Source organism: Marmota flaviventris, chromosome 9, assembly GCF_047511675.1.
Source record: "Marmota flaviventris isolate mMarFla1 chromosome 9, mMarFla1.hap1, whole genome shotgun sequence".
Taxonomy (NCBI): domain Eukaryota; kingdom Metazoa; phylum Chordata; class Mammalia; order Rodentia; family Sciuridae; genus Marmota; species Marmota flaviventris.
This window is the reverse complement of record NC_092506.1, coordinates 91544094-91566988: the sequence shown is the minus strand read 5'-3', so window position 1 is coordinate 91566988 and position 22895 is coordinate 91544094. Positions and strand designations below refer to the sequence as shown.

The following is a 22895-nucleotide window of genomic DNA, read 5'->3' as shown; positions in this document are numbered from 1 at the left end:
ATGCATTCATGATTGCAGAAGACAATATCTGAATTGAAATGAAAACCAGTATGCTTGAATCAGGTGTGTAATATGCAAGCGTCTAAACAGCAAAATTACCAGTAAGCGACAAGTACAGATGTTCTTCTAATGTCTCTGTGTTTGTGCTTAAAAAGGTGCAGAGAACATGAAACATATTAAGTGTCATAATGGGGCAAAAACAAGATAAGATAACATATTAATTCAATGTCACCTTGACATGGCCTAATTCTTTTTTCAGTTGATTATAACTGCAACTTTTTTTGAAGTGTTGAGTATAGGTCACTGCCCGAGGCAGCTTAGTGGGGCTGATAGATATGCCATTACTGGGTTCCTAGGTGAAGATATTTTTGACAGGTACAAAAATACCCTTCACATTCCGTTTCTTCCACCCATCAGACAAATCATTTATTGAAACCAGGTCATTGCAAAAAAGAAAGGAAGGAGGCAAACAAGGTAGGAAATGAATGACAATTTTACAAGAAAACTCCAATTTATGCATTCTTGAAAGTGTGCTACCCAGGGAAAATATTATTTTGTTCCATTGGGATTCAGAGTGCTCTACAGCAATAAATACCTATGCTTATAAATTTTTTCCCCCAATTTTAAAACTGAAGTTGTGGAGAGAGAAAGGAAACAAGGCATAGTGCTTGCCCAGCTTGCATGGAAAGACTCTGAACTTGGAAGACATGTTCTGTAGCCCCACACTTCTGATCAATATATTCTCTTGTCCACTTCCCCACTCTTGAGAATTTGAGCAATGCTTTTAAATTGTGTAAAGGTTATAAATACATATTTTAACTGGGCTTGTTGTTAAAGAGCTTTATAATGTGTTATTTGTGAGAAATTTTCAGGAAATCAATGTGACAATTCTTTTTACATTATCACTCAAGGCAGAATGATGAGCCCGCAAATATTTTCTTTATTTAAATGACAATCAGCCATCACTTTTCAGTAAAATGCAAGTGACAGCAAAAACTTGAATTCTATTTTGATATATACACAGAATTGGTTCTAGGCAAAGCCAGTAAATTTTACCCACTTACTTTTCTGTAGAAGCAGTTTTAAACTGACAGACTTTCTGCAAGATACTAAAATTATGCTAAAATGCATTGAGGTAGCATGTTTCTATTAAGCTTTAGTAGTGGGGACATGATTACTAAGTTAAAAGAAAGGTTTGGTCAATTAATCTTATTCATAGGCTATTGTTAGTAAAACCTGCCATCATGACAATTACTTGAGTTTTAGAAAAATCTACAAATACTTTTCCACTACTTTTTAAGTTATATCTATTAACAATGCTTTAAATCATTGAAAATCATGTTGTTCATTGATTTCTTTAAAAAGATGCCCAAAGATGTGTTTGACTGAGTTTTTGAGTGATTTGTTCCTGATTTAATTTTATGTAAACATTCGTAGTATCTTAGGATATCATTATCAAATCTTTTTTGAAAAGGCACTTAACTGAAATTCAAGTACATGAAACTTAAAACTGTCTTAAAGAATAGTTCATTTCATTTTAATTTTACAAGCTGAGTGAGAATATTTTAAATATTAATATATGAAATGAAATGTAATATGTCAAATGTTGTATATAAGCATGAATAATGAGCTATCATTAAAACTTAAAAATAATGAAATATATGTCTTCCAAACTATTAAATATTATTAAAATTCTAGTCTTTGAACAATAGATATTAAATACAAAATGTGTTCTATATTACCTAGTTCAATATTTGTGAAAATTTCAGTCTGGCTATTTTTTTTTTTCTGTTCTGAAGTCACAAAAAAACTCTTCTTAGTGATCAGACATTATCAAGTATATCTCTGGATTTAAGTGGAACCAGAATAAAAAGAGGATACACTGATCAAATAATTGAACCACATAATGAACCAAATATCTACAAACAGCAGCAACAATAAAACTTGGTTATACTGATAGAAAACTCAAGGAATCATATCTATACATGTAAAACAATTGTATAAGTTTGAAAATTGTTATCTGCAAGCAGAGAAGTCTGCACAAACTAAACATCATACAATGTCTTACAGAAGGACCTTGAACTTAATAAGATCTTGCTATTAATATTTTGTGAGAAAACATACATTACTTTGAAACCCATTGTTACAGAATATATTACAGAATAATGAAACTCATAAAAGTTGTATAATCTGCAAATAAGGTTTTCAGGTTCAAATGCAGCAAGTTAAATGTTTCCTTTGAAAGTAAAGCTTGCTTTCATTTTTAGGCTCTTAGTGCAAAAATGTACAGAAATCCAATCTTTTCCAATCCAACAAATTATCACAGCATTACCAACATTGGAAAGTTTTGAATAAATTATTCTATAAAGTTGCTTTAGTTACCTTTTCACTGATATGTCTTAGGGTTCCTCTTGCAATGTGAAAAAATCAATTTGGTTTTACAAATTAAATTAATTAAAAATTCAAGAAGTATTAGCATTAAACACAGTTGTTACCATTGTGTGTGCAGACTCTATAATAACTAAATCAATAATATAATTATTAAGGGAATGCCTGAATTTCAAAATGAGGAACATGTGATTTGTCATTGTTGGTTTTTATTTTTATTTTTTTTCTTAACTTACTCTGAAGAATTCTTTTGTTGACCCTGAATCCAGAGTTCCATAGGCAATTTCTGTTTGTTTGGCCAGGTCTTCTGCACTTTCTATTGGGGAGACCATTCGCTCAACAGTCAGAAAAGCAGCCAGGTTAGCAGTATAAGATGATATAATGATGAGTGTAAAGAACCACCAAACACCTCCAACGATTCGACCTGAGAGGGATCTAAACATGGATAAGGTAATTCATGTTTTTCTTTCTCCAACCAACATAGAAGAAACACCCTCAAGTCACTGAGCCTATTTACAAATAACAATTGCAAGTATCATTTTATTTTCTGATAGTCTATTCAAGAATGATTCTAGTGTTTCTGTATAATCTTATATTTTGTATCTTAATATACAAGTGCCTCTGGAAATATGGAAAAAATTTCCTATTTGTCATTTCATTGACAGAAAAGTGGAATTAATGGAGTTCCTTTAAATAAAGAAGAGAAATACATGCATAAACCCACTAATACCTTATGTCCCTTAAATTTTATCACTTCTGAAATTAGGCTAAGGTTGATGAGATAAAATATAGTATCATAGTTTATTTGGTAATGTTGTTACTCTCTTAATGGTACATAAAACAGCAATACATCTGGACAATGATGGGATCTTAGATTTGATAAAGTCATAGATACAGACCTTGTGTTTACCTTCCATCAGAGCCTGGCAAGGACGGATGGAACACAGGCTAAGGTGAGGCTAGACCAGAGGAGAGCCTAGAATTGGTCTCAAATTGATGATCATAGTTGAGGATAGCTTTTCATTTGGCATTCCAATTCTGAGCCAAGTGGAGGATAAGCCATGTCCTAAAATATCTTTCCATACCGGTATGAACATTTTCTCCCTTCACCTTTTCTCTGGTTATCAAGGATGTATAGGTGAGTGTGAATGCAGAGGAAAAGTTAAAATGGGATGAACCAGAAATCCAGGGAATACACACAATTTATTTCACTCATGGGGATCAGTAAACTATTTAAAATTCTTGTGGAAAACAGTTTTTAAACATGTTTCATGTTAAACATGAAATGTGAAGTATCGTTTCATATTTTCCATGGAATTGGTAACTTTAAAGTGCTCCCTTATTACTCGTCATTATAAAAATGTTGCTGGGCACCAACTGTGCATGCCTGTCATCCCAGCAACTGGGAGGCTGAGGCATGAGGATTGTAAGTTTGAAGCCATCCTAGGTGACTTAGAGAGACCCTGTCTCAAAATTAAAAATAAAAGGGACTGGGGATGTAACTCAATAGTAAAACACCCTTGGGTTGACTTCACTATGTGTGTGTGTGTGTGTGTGTGTGTGTGTGTATGTATGTATATATATATATTTATATATATATATATACATATATGTATATGTATATATATATTTTACTGGTTTTAACTTAATGTTTGCTTTACCTTGTCTTTTTAAAAACACACTACTTGATTTACTTTAATTCTTTCTCTTTTCATTAATTGAAAGTTACTAATTTAGATTTCTATGTTACTGGAAATTAAGCATTTATAGTTTTCCTGGGTCTTAGGAATACCAATTACATTGTGGTTAAAATGCTTTTTTGAGAAATTTATATAAAAGAATGTATTTCCCTATTTCTTTCTGTCTCTCTCTCTGTGTATGTGTATAGTGCTAGTAAACAGTCAATTAAATTCACAAGCTTTGTTTTTGGTGAACACAGTAACTGAGAAATGTCTAAATGTTAGAAAAAGGAAGGGTACCATAGTCCTGTGCCTAAATGGTTATTTTTTCTCCTACTGCTGAGCTTATTTATGTGTTGTTATGTAAAACAATCTCTGGTACAAAGCATATTGACTGAAATTTTAGGAAACTCTACGGCAGAAATTTCCATTAAACTAGTGGGGTTGAATATCAAATGCAACATTAATTTTTTAATGATGAACAGTAAAAGCAACATTTGTTTTTGAAAAGGATACACAATGAAAAGGAGTTCTATTTCAGTTTCCTTCTGTCAAAAGAGTGAGTGAAATATTGATACAAAATGATTTTCAAGAGTTCCTACACGTTTCATAGTTACTTTTCTATTGGTAAACTTGATCTATGAATATATTTATATTAATTTGGGAATTGAATTTTTTTCCCTGAATTTCAAATAATGCTGTGCAGCCAGGAAAAGAACTCAGAGAGATACTCCGTACAACATTTGGAATTACTTGGAAATTAGTGGAGAATGTGAGTTTTGAAACTAACCTGGGTGAGATGTCACATCCTTGCTGCATGAAAGCACCCAGGGAAAACCAGAGGCTGTTAAAGATGCCAAACTCATTGGGAGGCTGGTCGCTGGGTCCTTCTTTTCCATCCTCTGGCTCTTCTGTGTGCCACTCATACGGACTAAATCTACTAACTAGGAACAAGACCACGCTGACACCAATGTAGGCAAAGACTATGCACATCCAAATCTCATAGGCCAGAGGATCCAAGAAGGAAAACACTCCTGGTTTAGATTTCTGAGGCTTTTTGATCATGATAGATATACCCAAACTCATGAAGGGCTTAGAGAAGTCAATGACCTCCTCTCGTACCAAAGTGATTGTCAGAGGGGCAATAGCAATCTCTGCTTTCTATAAGAGAAAAGACACATGGAAACATACAGGTTAATGAATTTCATAAGCAATCAGCTCTGGGGTGATTCATTCAAAGGTAACTAGTCATGCACTCATTCTAATTTCTTTCTTTCTTCTTTTTTTAGTATCAACAACAAATGATCCTAGATATAGGAATAAATATCAATAGTAATTTGTTTCCATAAGATATTACTTAAATTCCATGAAACATTTTAATTGGTGCTGGCAGTTAGATAAAAGGATGAGAAACAGAAAGAGTAAATAAGCAAAAGTAACTTGAACTCCAGTTACTGCTATTAGTCTTTAAAGAACTGGGACAGTGCAGCATTAGAGAAGTAATAGTCTTTCCGTATGGCTGAATTTCGGAATTCTTGGCCAGGAATGTGCTATGCTGCTGCCTTTTCTGTTGCACTTGGAATGTTGCCACTGATTCATTCCGTGGCCAGCCCTTAAGTTTATGAATTGCAAATTTCAAATAGTCTGTTCTTATTTCTTACCAACTCTGAGAAAACCAGTCATAAAGTCTGTGTTTGTATGATAAAAAGAAAACCCATTGTTTGACAATATTTTCCAATTAAGAGCACGCACAAAAATCTGGAAACTGGCATTTATTTCTTGCTATTCACATACTTTATTTTCTACTTCCAATTAAAAAAATAATTTTGGAACAAAGTTTCAATTCTCAGATATTATGATCATAAGACACCAACTTCCTTTTCAGAGTTCTGTGATTCTGAACAAAATTTTGAGCCTGTTTCTGTGTCTCTAAAATGAGGACATTTTTTTTTGCCTGTTTACCTTATTGGGTTTATTGTATTATATATTAAAACCATTAATAATGGCATTTATTAAGAGATTGTGTATCTGATGCTCATTTAAATGTTTTAAACTGCTCATTTAGTCTTCCCAACAATCTTGTGTTTATTGTTGTCTTGTAGATGATGGGACTAAGACTCAGCCTGAGGGTTTCACACATTATGGCAGCTCTGGGGCCCAAGCTGCCTCTAAAATCAATAAAATAAAATAATCAAACAAAATTAAATCCTGCCCCCTCTAAAATCAAACTATGTGAAATATGGTGTAAAAAACAAGCAGTTACATGATCTAGCCGAAAAGCAATTTTGATTACTTCTTTTAAAAAGAAAATATCTGACATAAAAATAGAGTCAGAAACAGCCAGACACAAGCTGCTACTTATAGGCTGCCACTCTTACATTAACTCCTGTACATTCCAAGCTCCTGGTTTGATGCAGTGACCTCAGTTCCATACAAAAGCCAGTGGGATGGGAGTCTGGGTAAGGCACTTGTAGTGATGCTCTCTGCTGGGAGACCAGGAACTGGCCATATATATCTTCATGTGGGATTGAACTTCAATCTCATCACAAATGCTCACAATATGCAAGAGCCAGAATATTAAGGAAAGCTATCATTTTTTCTATAGTAAGATATATGTAATTTTTCTTAAACAAGTAACATATGAACTGGCTATAAAAATTAGTATATAAAAACAGATAGAAAATTAGAAAATTATCTTATTCCTATCACTCTTTTTTATCTTACAATATACCTTACTAGACTTTGCTCTACAAATATTTTTTTCTTTTTTAAAATATTTGATACTACAGAACATTATGCTTTATAATTTCTTTTCTCTTTCCAAAGAATATGACTAACACTTTTCCACTTCAGCTCCCAAATTATAAATAAGTTTTAATGCTTGCAAATATTTTATTAAATGAAAATATAAAATTTTATTCAAACACTCATATCATGGAATTTATTTATTTATTTATTTTACTTTTATGTAATTTAAAACAGTGACTGCAGATATGTTTAAAGGCAAATCCTCACATACATCTTACTATTTAAAATAAATTTCTATGGTTTGAGGGGTAGCACAGCAGTAAAGCACTTGCCAAGCCCTGAATTCAGTTCCCAGTACTGCAAAACCCAAAAGCAAACAAATGAATGAAAAACCAATCCAGTTTCCATAGGAAATTGTTAGTCCAAACAACAATGACCTTTTTAATGCTCATGATATATTTTACTTTACTTTTCTTCAGAAAAACAATGCAGATTTCTACTGGCACCAGCACTATGTGAAAAGCACATATAGCCTTGAACATCTCTTGTTGTTCTTTAATCTTATTTATCATTATCTGTTTTCTTTGTGAAAAATTAAATTTCATTGTTCTGATTTGGATTTTTTAATAAAAAATGGCTACTTTCACCTCTTTTATTCATTAACTATCAGAATCTGGCCCCATTTTTTTCATATAGAGTATTGATTTTTACTTTCCAATTTAAGAGTGGTTTTATTCTTTGTTTTTGTAGTACTGATGATTGAGCCAGGGGTGCATAACCACGGAGGCACAGCACCAGTCCTTTTTAAAAACTATTTCTTTTCATTGTAGTTGGACACAACTTTATTTTATTTATTTATTTATTTATTTATTTTTGTGATGCTAGTCGAGTGCTCTACCGCTGAGCCACAACCCCAGCCCCAGTACCAGTCCTTTTTATTTTTTATTTTGAGACAAGGTATCACTAAGTTGCTGAGGCTGGCTTTGAACTTATGATCCTCCTGCCTTAGCCTCTCAAGTTGCTGGGATTACAGGCCTGTGTGTGTCACCACACCCAGCTATATGTGGTTTTAAATTGATAAAATGTTAACTTTTATTTTCTGTATATGTTTCTATATATTGTTTTGTTTTCACAACTTAGTTAATGGTGTTTTTCCACAATATATATGTTTTAAATTCGTTGTAGCTACATAAAATTATCTTTTTGGGTTAGCAGCCTTTGTTTCATACTTTAGAAAAATCTTTCTCATATCAATATTATTTTTTCTAGTATTTATAGTAAGTTTATAATTTATTTTGGTATATTCCATGATGAAGTGTTACAGAATTACTAATTTTCCAATTGGTTGTTCTGCTGTCCCAAAAGGAATGAAAGAATAATGTTTGCATCCATTCACTGATGTGAAATGTCACTTTAAACATACTTTGTTCTATGTAGCATCTTCTAGAATGTTTTAATTTACACATTATCACTGGTGGCACAAGAAACCTTAAAACAAAAGAAATGTAAACAGAAATTAAGGTGTTTTCAGCATACAAAAATAGATGCAACTGAAGGTGAACATTGGATGAAGGTGGTGAGAACAAATTCCAATAAAAGACATATTTTTGAAGCCTGAGATTTATGGGAGTTCTGAAAAAGACCAGTTAAGAAGACATAAATAGGCTTTCTCTAATAACATTGGGGATGTGTGTCTGCCTTGTCCTATGACCTCTCGGTGATGCCCAAAAGATAGTATGTAATATGTCTCTTTTAGTAGTTGGGAAGATTTGTATTCTTGAACATCTCTGGATGAGAGAGGGGTGAGGCTCATGAATCAACATTTTCATGCAGTAGTAAAATAGAACAATCTTTACATGCCATAGGTAACTGTGATGCTAGTGGTCCATAGTTTGTGTTTTGAGAAATATTTCCTTAAACACACACACACACACACACACACACACACACACACACATATATATATTCACACACACACAGTATGGCAGGGCCCAGTAGAAGGCACCCTAGGGCAGCAGCACATCACAGGAAATCTGAGTGAACTTGATATACAGGCAGGATCTAAAAATGTAAGAGAGGCTCTGAGCTCCTGGGCCTCTGTGTGGTGGGGTGTTGTGTCTCAGATGTGTGTTCACAAGCAAGAAATCTGTTCATACAGTTATAGTAGCAAAGTTGGAAAAGAGCAAGTGAAAAAAAATTGATTCAAAGTAAATAATTCAGCAGTCTAACAGGCTTTGTCTAGAAAAAGAGAAAAGATTGAGTTTTACCTGGAACTCTGTAAAGTGGATAATCATGTTTGTGTTAGCAGTAAAAAAGAAAAAAGAAATCTGAGAAGCAAGGAAGGATTTTGTAGACATCAGAAAAGAAAGTATAACACCTGTGGAAAGTTGAAGAGACATGGAAAAAAGATTCCTTTTGGGACAACTGCGGGCAACTCAAGTGGCAAAGATTGAGGTCTTCAAACACAGGTTAGCTGAAAAAATAGGATGACATTATTAATACCTATTATGTTAAACTTTTCTCTCTCTGAGAACTGGATGGCTTTGGAACTTTTTGTTAATGTGACATGTATTACTGATGTGTTTTTTGGTGTTAATTATGCTATTATCTTCATATCATTTGTTTTCATTATTTAAACAATTGCCCCCGAATAAAATTTGGTCAAAACCCTTGCCAAGAGGTGGTCCTGTGATGCTCAGTGGCTGGGGGAACATTACAGGATAGATGTAATTTGTGTAACAAATGCCCTAGAAAGTAACTCAGCTAGTGGATCCACAGTTAATTAGTAATCCAAGTATGATTTTTTTTTTTTAGATAAAATACTCAGTAGTGTTTTCTGAAGGAATTGATTTACTGCCCATGTTGAACATCCCTAATCTGAAAATCTGTAGTCTGCTAAAATGCTACAAATCTAAATGCTCTAAAATCCAAAATTTTTTTGATTGCCAACATAATACCACAAATGCAAAATTCTATATCTGTCCTCATGTGATAGGTTAGAGTCAACATATGGTTTCACATATAGAAACTCTGTTTCATGCATAACATTATTTTAAAATATTTCATGAAATTACCCTCAAGCTATGTGTATAGGTTTATATGAACCATAAATTAATTTTGTGTTTCAGATTTGTGCCTCCAGGTATCTCATTATGTGTATGTGAATATCCCTAAATCTGAAAGAAATAAAAATTTTAAAAGCCTTCTGATCACAAGTAATTCAGATAAAGGATACCACACTGTAGTTTTGGCAACTTGGATAAGGTCCTTGTCTAAAAGTTGCTTACTGTAACAAAAGTTTAAAATATTAACCAAAGAATCTTTATGTTAGGAGTCCATTTTCCCTGGAACTTAAAACTCAATATGAACTGTCCAGGAATCCTGTGGTAAAATGTGTCTTGCTTTTTGTAAACTGCATTTTCTCCCTCATTTAGGGCCACTTAAGCAGTCAGCAGTTCTTTTCTCATGGATATAAAACTGATTGCTTTATAATGTCAAACAATTTCCTCTTTCTGCTGAGGTTGTACCTGCTGTACTGTGCTGTACAGAAAATGGTCATTGCTTCATGGTCTGAAAAGCAGGATACAGAATCATGAAACTATTGAATTGCAGTTCTGGTTGGAAAAGTGAGTCCCTCTGTAGACTTCAGTAATGTTCTAAATCTTTCTATCTTTACTCTTTTTACACTCTGTGTCATTTTTCATTTCAAAGGAGTCTTATGAGGATTAATCAGATAGAGTATACTTTGAAAATGAGATCTGTGAATTATGAATTGGCTCTTATAAAATTTCAGAATATATTTCAAGTGTATGTTACTTTTATTGATTACTGAATGAATAGAGCTGACTGTAAGCTACAGTTTTGGATTCTGGACTTTTGAAATATCATAGCACCACTAGCATTTGATAACTGCCAGTTTGATTTTGACACTGCAGTGGTAGCCAAAGAGAATGATCCTGATCTTGTTCATTCAGGCACGAATGTCGGCGCTATGTTTGTCCTCAGCTATCAATATATACACTAGATGTCTGACACACTCCAGGGAAGGGAATGGTGCACTTTGTGGGAAGCTCACTTCAGGAAAAATTCTAGCTTTTGTATTTTGCTCTGTATACTAGTGTGAAAAAAAAGATGGCATTATATAAAGTTTAAATATACTGTGTTTCTGCAAAATTGGGAGAATTTTGCATGGTTGATGAATATTTTATAGAAACTAAAGCAGTGTAGTGATTGCTTCATCAGTTACTTTAAAGCTACTAATGAGTAATCACAAACAACAAGGATACAAATAACTAGGTAAAATAATGACCAACTTTATACCATTGAAGGAAGTCTGCTCTTGTAATTATCAAATGACAGACTTTGAATGGATTTGCTTTGTAGGTCTAAGGTTCTCTAGTATACCAGTCTCAAGCTTAAGGGTATCCTCAAGACAGATCCTGAAGCAAATGCTTTTGTTTTTTTCCCTGAATTCCTACCCCCCTTTTTTTCTGATTTTGAAGCTATCAAACATCAGTTTAATAATTTGGAAATCACATTTTTACTGAAATGGGGAAATTATTGAATAACATTATGCCTCTTGAAACATCACTCTAAACTTAATAAAATAGTAATAGACATTTGAAAATTGATATGTGCCCAAGTGAAAAGTAATTTCAGGCCATGTAAGTAAATTCTTCAATAAATTGATTTGCTTACCCCGTAAACAAGTTCTCCTACCATCCCATTCCAGATTTTTGTGTCTGCATCCCTTGCTCCATATTTTCCATCAGGGACAATGGCAATTTTATACTTGATACCAATATGTTTTGCAATTTCAGATGCCAAATCTACACAGTATCCTTCATACTTGTCATTTCCTTCAAACATTTCGTGATTTTTCTTGTACATAACATAGGGGGATTCCTATAATGAGAGAAGCGAAACTGTAAAGGAGAAATTATAAAAACATTTGAAAACCTTTATGTAATTTGCCTTTACATAATTTTCAGAATTTGACATAAATAGTATATTCAGCACTGTTACACATGTGATTTTGAGTGGTCAGAAATTAATAAATAAAACAGATGAATACATAAATATGCTTAGGGTTATATTAAATTGCTTTACATTGGATAATAAAAGTAAATCTTTAAAATAGTTTTCCACAGAATTATTATTACATATCCAGTACTGTGACTGTAATAAAAAAAAAGTCCATTATTAATTCTCTATAGAGCAGCTTAAGTTATCTTCTTTGGCAATGAAATTATATTCCCAAAATATCTCATGAAATTAGAGACTATTGAGTAGTCAGCTTCATTCAAAGTCATGTGTCTTAATATTCTTCTGTACTTTTTTAAAGCTATATTTAGCTGTGACTTCCTTTAGAAAGAGGCCTATATAATTTGTCTTTGATTTCTAATAATTAGTAAGATAATCTTTCTTAGAGCAGGCATTTGTCATACACAAAGTAGAAATAAATCAGTAATTTAAAAAATTTTACATAGTTAGTTATTTGCATTAAATTTACTTTCCTAAAGTTGTCCAGTATTTTGGCTTTAAATGCATGTGCTCTATGCATTTTAAGTCTATTATGAAATATGTTCCTATTGAAAGTTAATAATTTTCCTTCAGCTGTGATGAACACACACTTCAAGTGGTATTTCTATTTAGTTTTATGAGTGAGTTAGAAAATAGGAGCATCCTTACAATGTGGAAGTTTACCAGTGGCTAATAATTATGGGACAGGTTTCAGTTAAAACACATACTCCTAAACTGAAGCATTTAAAGGCCCTAACTAAAGAGACATGTTAGCAAAAGGCATTTTGTTTTTGCAAATGCCACCTAAGGCCTGGTGAACATGAGATAGGGATCTGTCACACTTCAGCTTTTTTTTTTTTAAATATTTTTTTAGTTGTTGATAGACCTTTATTTTATTTATTTATATGTGGTGCTGAGAATCGAACCCAGTGCCTCACACATGCCAGGCAAGTGTGCTACTGCTGACCCCCAGCCTCAGCCCACACTTCAGCTTTTTTAATCATATGCAGATAAGGACTGACCACTTTTGGCCACAGATTTATTGATATAATGCATTTGTATTTTATAAAATTTTATTATAACTTTAATTGTTCCTAAGAATCTTTTTTCCCTAGAAAATTCACAGTCAAGGAAGCTGAGCTCTGGATTAGAAGGCAATTTATTTTATATAAAATAGTAGTCCTACACTAATTCTGAATTTGCTTATAAGTACTTTGCAAATGTTGAAGCCCATTTTAAAAATAATAAAATGTGTGAATTACATGATATTTTCTCATAGAGATGCCCTAAATAATTACACAGTGGGAAATTGTTCATACTATTTTATTAAATACTACCCTGATAGGCATTATCAAGTGACCCAGAGGTCTCCTAATTCTTTGAATTTGATGAATATTCTAACTGGAATTGGGTAAAGAAAGTTTATTCACCTATAAAATTAAAGCACTCTCTCTTCTTCAAAATGAAAATTATTAGCTTACAGAAAATATTCTGAAATTTAAAGCATTTTCTAAATTATGAGTGTGATTATAGAGATTGGTGAATTGCTACAAAGCATTTCAATTTCTAAAATATGGTATAAAATCTTAGTTATTATAAGCCTACTCTTTTGTTTTCTCTTTTTTTATAATAACCTAATCAAAATATGAAAGATAATGCAGAAAAAAGCAAGAGCACATATTTGTAAAATATTTTACATTCAAGTACATATATTGTATAGAAGTTTTCCTGGCTAGCAAATAATCAACTTTACTAAAGTGTCTTTTTACTACATAGTGAAAATTTTGCTTAATTAAAACAGCACATTTATTATTTAATCAGACATTTATTAGACACCCATTGTATGCCACGCAATTTGCTGGGACCTAGGAATATAAAAATAAATAAAATAATAAAATATCCCCCTCTTCTAATCAAATTACTCTAAATTCTTTGTAATAAGGGTAAAAGAGTGTAAATGGGTGAGGAGCAATAATGAAATTTAGTACTAAGAATGATAATAGTTCTTGCTTATTTAGTGCTTACTCTGTATCAAGTATGATGGGTTAATTATGTTCTTTCATTAACATTTTATATTGACATTTTAAAGTAGGCATTTCTTTTTTGCAGATGGAAAAGTTAAAAGACTGAGGGAATTTAAGCATTCTTCTGAAATAGAACTAACAAGTAACCAATGTGGGAGTTAGGCATACATTTTGAAATATCTGGAAAATTTTAAATTTATTATCGTACCCATTAAAAGATGTGCAACTAAGATTTCATATGATTTAACAAGAGAGGTAACAAGAATAAAGAAAACTATTTCTGTATTTTTAGCAAATGAAGTTGTTTATTTTATATTGTCTTTTGAGAAAACTATGTAAACCTTTCATTTCTCCTCATGGTGTCTGCCATATAGAAGGCACTCAATAAATCAGTACTTCCTAAATAAGAATTTCATTGCAAAATAATTATAGTAGAACTTCTGATTTAGTTCTTCAAAAAGGGAGGTAAAAACTGACAAGTGCTAGGTTGTCCCTTTTGAATAAGGCATATGTATATATCAGTGAAATACTTAGTATCTTCTTTCATTTTTTTATTTTATTTTATTTTTGGAGGGGGGTGGAAGTGCTGCAGGTCTTTGTTTTCCTGCCAAACACACCAGCCAAGGCTAGAAAAATCTTCAGCTTATTGAAGATGTTGATTGTGAATTGAGCTAGATGTTTTGCATAACTAGGACCATAAATAATGACTGGGATTCAGAATGAATGATGCATATAGCTTAAAAGAAACAAGATGACCACCCTCCAGGAGGTGGGAAGAACAAAGAGAGAAAAACTAGGCTTTTCTTGCACAAAGTCTACCATGTTGCTCAACTCTACCCAGTTTCTTTGAGTGTGGCTCATTTTGCTTTCCCTGCATGACAAATCCATATGAGTAGCAAGCAAATCCTCAACACTCCCAACTCTATTCGTCTCATCACTAATATGACGAGTTGTTTGCATGTTTCTCTCAGAACACACTATCCTGGGGAAATTTATTACAATGTTTTAGGGTTACTAGGGGTGAACAAAATACCAAATCTTTTCAATATAACAACAACAACAAAAAAAGAATTCTAGAAAACCCTTAAGAGGAACTTGTGAAGTATCTCTGCAAATCAATCCTATTGAGCCCCAAGTGTTCAATTTTGAATCACAATGGAAGGATCAGAGAGTGAAATATAACTTCTTCCTTTCAAACAGTGTAACCTTCCTTATTTATTATCAAGTACTGTGCTCTATGGAACAATAATTTCTTAGAAATTATTTTATATGAATTACTTGTTAGTGATTGTCAGTTTATTAAAACGATTTCCATAATAAATGTTGGTATTTATCTTAGTTTGCACTTGACATTTTTAAAGCTTAATTAGGAGAAACACAGTTGGATATTCTACATTTCCTTTTTTTCTTTTCTTTTCTTCTTCTTTTTTTTAATGTGGCACAGATTTGGATTTGACCTCCTTAGGTTGTTATATAAATGATTACTTTGAAGGCAAAAAGTTAAATCAGTATCATCATCAGTTCAATAATACTACAGATTTTATAAAACTTCTAGTTAATGAGACTTAAAGATAAAAAATTATGATAGTGTCAATTTTATTTTCTATTTAGATTTAGCTATACTATATTCAGTATGGTTATATTCAAGTAAAATAAACTCATCATTAAAATGAAGATCACATTATAGATATATAACACTGTTGTAAGAAAAATAAAATTTTAGCAGTATAAAAAGTGACACCACATTTTGTTTAGGAATGAGAGCTATAATAATCATGGATTATGTTTCTTATCTGCTTTTTCTTACTAGGATATAAATTCCACCGAGTGCAAGATTTTTGTCCGTTTGTTTTCTGACATATCCCCGGGGTCTATAACTGTGCCTAGCACACAGCAGACGCTCAATAAATATTTGTAAATGAATATTGGGAATTTCTCAATCAGTTTTATTTAACAATAGCATATATCATTACAGTGTATCAACATATAAATAACAGCATACACGAAGAAAAGACAAATGTAAAAACAGCAATATCATATCAATTTTGATCAAAATGGATGATTTCCAGTGCTCATTCTCAGACTTCTGTATCTAGAGATCTGTATTGTACATATTACAATGACCAGCGAACTCATCTGTATTGGGTATTTTCAGTTGAACTTGGGGAAGTATTACATGCAGTTATAAATATTAATCTACATGGAATCATATTTCTTTCAAAATGAATGAGGTGATAGAGTTGTCGTAAGTACTGGGCTACCATTTTCCACAAAAGCAAATAAAAATAACACTTCCAGGGAAAGAATTCTAGTATGTATTTTTGAATTACTGAAAGATTATTCAGTTGCAAATACCAGAGGTATTATTTATATGAAGATTACAATTCATACAAAAAAGATAGATACTAGTATTACACTATTCGATAGCAAAAATAATGATGGCATCATTGTCAAACCACAGATAATTTTACAGAATATTCTTCATATAGAGAGAAAACAACTGGATTTTCAGTGACTTTTACTAATTTTTTGAGAGCATGCTTCCTGAAAACTAGCCATGCTTGCAAAATTAATCCAATATTTTGTTTTTAAGAATTTTATATCCAACCCTTTTAATAAAAGGGATGGAAAGGAGATTCTCTACATTGTATCTATAATGCACAATAATACATTTCATTTCACAAAAAAACAAGCAAAATTTTCAAAAATCTCTAAAGAAAACAATTGCATATATTCAGAAAACAAGCACAGGAATTCAGAGATTTTTACTTTTAGAAAATCTACCCTTGGAAATAGGAGTGGTATAGTTCCATCATTTGTATACAAGGACCTCATTTCATGAGATGGGAACTGATATGTGATATCACTAAGTAATTTCTTTTTTGACATATATTTTCTTGGGGAAGATGAGGATTTATTCTTCTTTTCTTTTTCAGAAAAGTCACAGACAATTTTTTTTAAAATTGTTTTCTGGTAGTCCAGAGTTGGTCATCCAAGAAGATTCCCACATGAAAAATAAGCTTAAATTATTACACAGTAGAACAAGACTGGAGCCTTAGTTAGGAATGGTCGAACAGCGTGGAACTCTTTTCTTTCTTGATCAATTTCTTAAAATAGGATTCTTCATCAGAGGCTGAAAAGAGGAGGACTGTACTGAAGTATGACTTTCCATTACTGTGTCTTTTTTTTTTTTTTTGGAAAAGAAATATAAATATATATTGCTTTTCAAGTCCCATGCAAATATTACACAATTAAATTAGAAGGTATACACAAACACTGCAGTTGGTTGGTTTGTATACTAAAATCATAAATTTCCAATCAGGGTTTGTCAGATTACATTAAATTGCTAACTGGTGATCCAACACAGATGTAGCTAATTGAAACATGTAAACGCTTCTCTATGGAATTTTCATGCTTTGACCTCAATGTCAGTTTTAGAAAAAGCGTGACATTACTAAAAACCTAAAGCTAAAAATTAAAATTCTGTAAGCTATAAACTAAGTTATATAAAACACTTCCATTTTATTAGAGTAGGGATTCCATAAATAATTGATGATATATTTTGCCTGAAGAGACAGTAAGCTGAAGACGTTATAGCTTTAGATAGGAAATGTCACTGATTGTTGATCTCCTTTCACCACCATCGATTCTAATGAGCATGTTTGACTTTAGAAAAGAAAAGTACATAACATATTCTATTATTTAAATGATAATTTCATAAGAATCTCTTGGAAAGTATAGCCTTAAAATTTAGAGTGTTTTTTCATTTCATGATGTGAGCAAATGAAGCAATCACATTTTTCTTAATTCCTAGAAGTCCAATAGTTCATATGTGTATTTCTCACTAGACAATGAGAAAAATAATAAGTGCAAAAAACTCTGTTCACATTAAGAATAAATGCAAAACAAAATCAATTACTAAAACATTCGTTGTATAAAACATGCCCATTAAAATCTCTACATTTACATCTTTACTGTTATAAACAGACAATGTAAATCATTATCCAATGATTAAACTACCTGAAAAATTATAATTTTAAACACTATTAACTATTATTACATTGATGTTAAAGAAACATAATGACGATAATAATATGGTGTTTACTCCCAGATATCTTTATGATTGGAAGTTGGCCTTTTGCATGTTCACTGTTTGGTGTTTGGGTCTCAACACTTCACACATTTCCAACTAGATTTTGACAGTCTCATTTTTTTTTTTTTTAACATCCGAGCACTTTTGCAAAAACAATAAATGCAACAAAAGATAACACAAATAACAGTACAGAAAAGACTCAAAGCTCAGGACAAACCTATTCGATAGATTTTGGTGGGTCAGAACACTCCCATCATCACTAAGATTCAGTTTCTGCCCTCCCTGTTCACTTTAGTTGGGGAGTTAATATTGCCTGTGGACAAAACGGAACACCACAAAGCATACACCAAAACTTACCATGATTGTGGTCACAACCACTGTTCTGTTCTCAATGGCTGCTGTGTCATTGCCAAGAGTAGGGACATCCTGAATCAAGACTAATTTGTCCATATCATTCCAGTAACCAACCTGCCAAACAGAAAAAATACTTGAAAACATGGAGAAGTGTTGGCTCTAGCTTTCTTTGGGATAGTGAGTGCTATAAATAACTAAGCAACCCAAACAAATTTAAAATGCAAATAAAAAGGAGTGCTTGCAAGTTTTGTTAATTGATAATGAGCCGGTTTTCTTGGTTTTAAAGATACTGCCTTATTACATATTTACAACTTATTATCATGGTGTAGCCAAGATTTGGGAAGGGCTGGTTCCAAAGGGCATATGAGTTAGATGGAACACCATTTATGGTGATTCTCTCTTCTAGTGGTATAGACTGGCATAGCCTAAAATTGATTTATATGATCTTAAAATTAAAGCTACAAGTTGTATAGTAAAGGAAATAGCCAGCCTTTTAAGCAAAAGAAAATTTCATATTTGTTTATTTGTATATTCATTTATTTGGTACTGGGGATTGAACCCAGGGATGTTTTACCACTGAGCTACATCCCATCTCCCTCCTTCCTTCCTTCCTTCCTTCCTTCCTTCCTTCCTTCATCCCTCCCTCCCTCCCTTCCTTCCTTCCTTCCTAAATTTTGAGATAGGTTCTCACTAAGTTGCTGAAGGTCTTGATAAGTTGTTGGAACTGTCCTTGAATGTGAGAACCTCCTGACTCAGCCTCCCAATTACAAAGTATGTGCTACTATGCTCAGCAGAAACTTGTTTATTTAAAAAAAAAACATAGAAATGGACTTTGTCTTGCTACAATCTAACCACTAGATAATAATAATATCATTTTTGAAATGCTAACTATATCACAAATGAATATTAATGAATAATGTTTACAGTTTCAAAGCTTATATTTAAGATTACTTTTTTTGAGAGAGAGAAAGAGAGAGAATTTTTTAATATTTATTTTTTTAGTTTTCAGCGAACACAACATCTTTGTTTGTATGTGGTGCTGAGGATCGAACCTGGGCCGCACGCATGCCAGGCAAGCGCGCTACCGCTTGAGCCACATCCCCAGCCCCTATTTAAGATTATTATTTTTTTTAAAAAATTTTTTATTGTTGGCTGTTCAAAACATTACATAGTTCTTGATATATCATATTTCACACTTTGATTCAAGTGGGTTATGAGCTCCCATTTTTACCCCATATACAGATTGCAGAATCACATCAGTTACACATCCATTGATTTACATATTGCCATACTAGTGTCTGTTGTGTTCTGCTGCCTTTTCTATCCTCTACTATCCCCCCTCCCCTCCCCTCCCCTCCCCTCCCCTCTTCTCTCTTTGCCCCCTCTACTGACATTCATTTGTCCCCCTTGTATTATTTTTCCCTTTCCCCTCACTTCCTCTTGTATGTACTTTTGTATAACTCTGAGGGTCTCCTTCCATTTCCATGCAATTTCCCTTCTCTCTCCCTTTCCCTCCCACCTCTCATCCCTGTTTAATGTTAATCTTCTTCTCATGCTCTTCGACCCTACTCTGTTCTTAGTTACTCTCCTTATATCAAAGAAGACATTTGGCATTTGTTTTTTAGGGATTGGCTAGCTTCACTTAGCATAATCTGCTCTAATGCCATCCATTTCCCTGCAAATTCTATGATTTTGTCATTTTTTAATGCAGAGTAATACTCCATTGTGTATAAATGCCACATTTTTTTTTATCCATTCATCTATTGAAGGGCATCTAGGTTGGTTCCACAGTCTTGCTGTTGTGAATTGTGCTGCTATGAACATCGATGTAGCAGTGTCCCTGTAGCATGCTCTTTTTAGGTCTTTAGGGAATAGACCGAGAAGGGGAATAGCTGGGTCAAATGGTGGCTCCATTCCCAGCTTTCCAAGAAATCTCCATACTGCTTTCCAAATTGGCTGCACCAATTTGCAGTCCCACCAGCAATGTACAAGTGTACCCTTTTCCCCACATCCTCGCCAGCACTTGTTGTTGTTTGACTTCATAATGGCTGCCAATCTAACTGGAGTGAGATGGTATCTTAGGGTGGTTTTGATTTGCATTTCTCTGACTGCTAGAGATGGTGAGCATTTTTTCATGTACTTGTTGATTGATTGTATGTCCTCCTCTGAGAAGTGTCTGTTCAGGTCCTTGGCCCATTTGTTGATTGGGTTGTTTGTTCTCTTATTGTCTAATTTTTTGAGTTCTTTGTATACTCTGGATATTAGGGCTCTATCTGAAGTGTGAGGAGTAAAGATTTGTTCCCAGGATGTAGGCTCTCTATTTACCTCTCTTATTGTTTCTTTTGCTGAGAAAAAACTTTTTAGTTTGAGTAAGTCCCATTTGTTGATTCTAGTTATTAACTTTTGTGCTATGGGTGTCCTATTGAGGAATTTGGAGCCCGACCCCACAGTATGTAGATCGTAGCCAACTTTTTCTTCTATCAGACGGCGTGTCTCTGATTTGATATCAAGCTCCTTGATCCATTTTGAATTCACTTTTGTGCATGGCGAGAGAAAGGGATTCAGTTTCATTTTGTTGCATATGGATTTCCAGTTTTCCCAGCACCATTTGTTGAAGATGCTATCCTTCCTCCATTGCATGCTTTTAGCCCCTTTATCAAATATAAGATAGTTGTAGTTTTGTGGATTGGTTTCTGTGTCCTCTATTCTGTACCATTGGTCCACCCGCCTGTTTTGGTACCAGTACCATGCTGTTTTTGTTACTATTGCTCTGTAGTATAGTTTGAAGTCTGGTATCGCTATACCGCCTGATTCACACTTCCTGCTTAGCATTGTTTTTGCTTTTCTGGGTCGTTTATTTTTCCATATGAATTTCATGATTGCTTTCTCTATTTCTACAAGAAATGCCGTTGGGATTTTGATTGGCATTGCATTAAACCTATAGAGAACTTTTGGTAATATCGCCATTTTGATGATGTTAGTTCTGCCTATCCATGAACAGGGTATATTTTTCCATCTTCTAAGATCTTCTTCTATTTCTCTCTTTAGGGTTCTGTAGTTTTCATTGTATAAGTCTTTCACCTCTTTTGTTAGGTTGATTCCCAAGTATTTTATTTTTTTTGAAGATATTATGAATGGAGTGGTTGTCCTCATTTCCATTTCAGAGGATTTGTCGCTGATATACAGGAATGCCTTTGATTTATGCGTGTTGATTTTATATCCTGCCACTTTGCTGAATTCATTTATTAGCTCTAATAGTTTCTTTGTAGACCCTTTTGGGTCTGCTAGGTATAAAATAAGATTATTTTTGTATGCTTTTTTTTCTTCCTTCCCGGTACTAGGGATTGAGTCCAGGACCTAGCCCTGGCTAGGCAAGTGTTATACCACTGAGCTCCATCACCAGACCTTTTTTATTTTACTTTGAGATGGGGTCTTGATAAGTTGCTTGCCTTGAAATTGTAATCCTCCTGCCTTCAGCCTCCCAAAGTTATTAAGATTACAGGCATATACCAATATATGTGCACCTGGCAATATAGGTATTTGAAAGTTAACACATGTAGAAAATCTAAAAGTTGGTCCAAATATCTGCATTTTACAGATGAAGATTCATCTAAGAAGGTTTTAAACAAATCATACAAGGTTATGCTTTTGTGAGGCCAGAATTAAAAACCCAAGGTCTACATGACACCAAGTCCAAATACTTAACTCTTATGCTAAACAGACTTCCAAAAATAGTGTTCATTTAATTCTTCCAAACCTCCTTCTTGAATTTCCTGATGCTGTTTTTTTTTTAAATATTTGCTTTGTTTTAGTTGTAGTTGGACATAATACCTTTACTCTATTTTTATGTGTTGCTGAGGATCGAACCCAATGCCCCACATGTGCTAGGCGAGTGCTCTACTGCTGAGCCACAACCCCAGCCCCCAGTAAAATGCATGTATTTGCTCACTGATCTGCATTCACTATTTGTTCTAATATGTTTGAGGAGTCTCTCTCTTGCCTCCTCCAAGTTTCTTAACTGCCATGTTAGTATTCAGGAACATATTACAATAAGGCAAACACTAACATGTCAGCAAGAGGTGCTACAAGTATTGTGTATGTGATTCAGTAACAGAATGGACAGGAGAAAGAACTTCCATTAACATGGCTAACTATACTTTTTGGTTTGACCCAAAATCATGGTATATTTACATTCAGCAATTGTTTTCAATTGTCCATGTGGATCCATTTCTAGCTGACATTTATTTAGCAATTCTATGAAAATTTCAACTTAAAAACAAGTATGCCTTTGAGACTCTCCCTTTACTCAACTCCTGTGTGTACTTAAAAAAATGCCAGTTGCTTCCTCTTAATTCTCCTTCTCACGTGACAGTTGTGTGACATGAAAATGGATTTTACGGTTTAGTGCTTCATTAATGTGCAGCCACCCTACAGATCACAATAGTCCATTTTCAGGAAAGATAATTTTTCTTTATTAATGAGTCCCATCATGGAAAAAAAAACAGAAATCTGGGGCACATTTTGGAGAGTATTCAATTATTGGCAAGACCTTAACATTTTTTACTTAACCTGTGTATTTGCAATGAT

General features: G+C 33.3%; 1 protein-coding gene across 3 annotated transcripts in view; it reads right to left on the bottom strand.

Annotated features, from left to right (window-relative positions):
• Gria4 (glutamate ionotropic receptor AMPA type subunit 4) overlaps positions 1–22895 on the bottom strand; it is a 354313-nt gene that overhangs the window by 40746 nt on the left and 290672 nt on the right. For 2 of the 3 annotated variants that reach the window (XM_027930549.2, XM_027930548.2), the window contains exons 9-12: positions 18312–18422; positions 11514–11720; positions 4858–5228; positions 2625–2823 (exon numbers count right to left, since the gene is read on the bottom strand). In XM_027930549.2, the coding sequence (XP_027786350.1) occupies positions 2625–2823; positions 4858–5228; positions 11514–11720; positions 18312–18422 (888 nt within the window). Of the gene's footprint in view, positions 1–2624; positions 2824–4857; positions 5229–11513; positions 11721–16961; positions 16995–18311; positions 18423–22895 lie in introns of those variants that run through there. The other variant, XM_027930551.2, reaches the window with a different exon arrangement.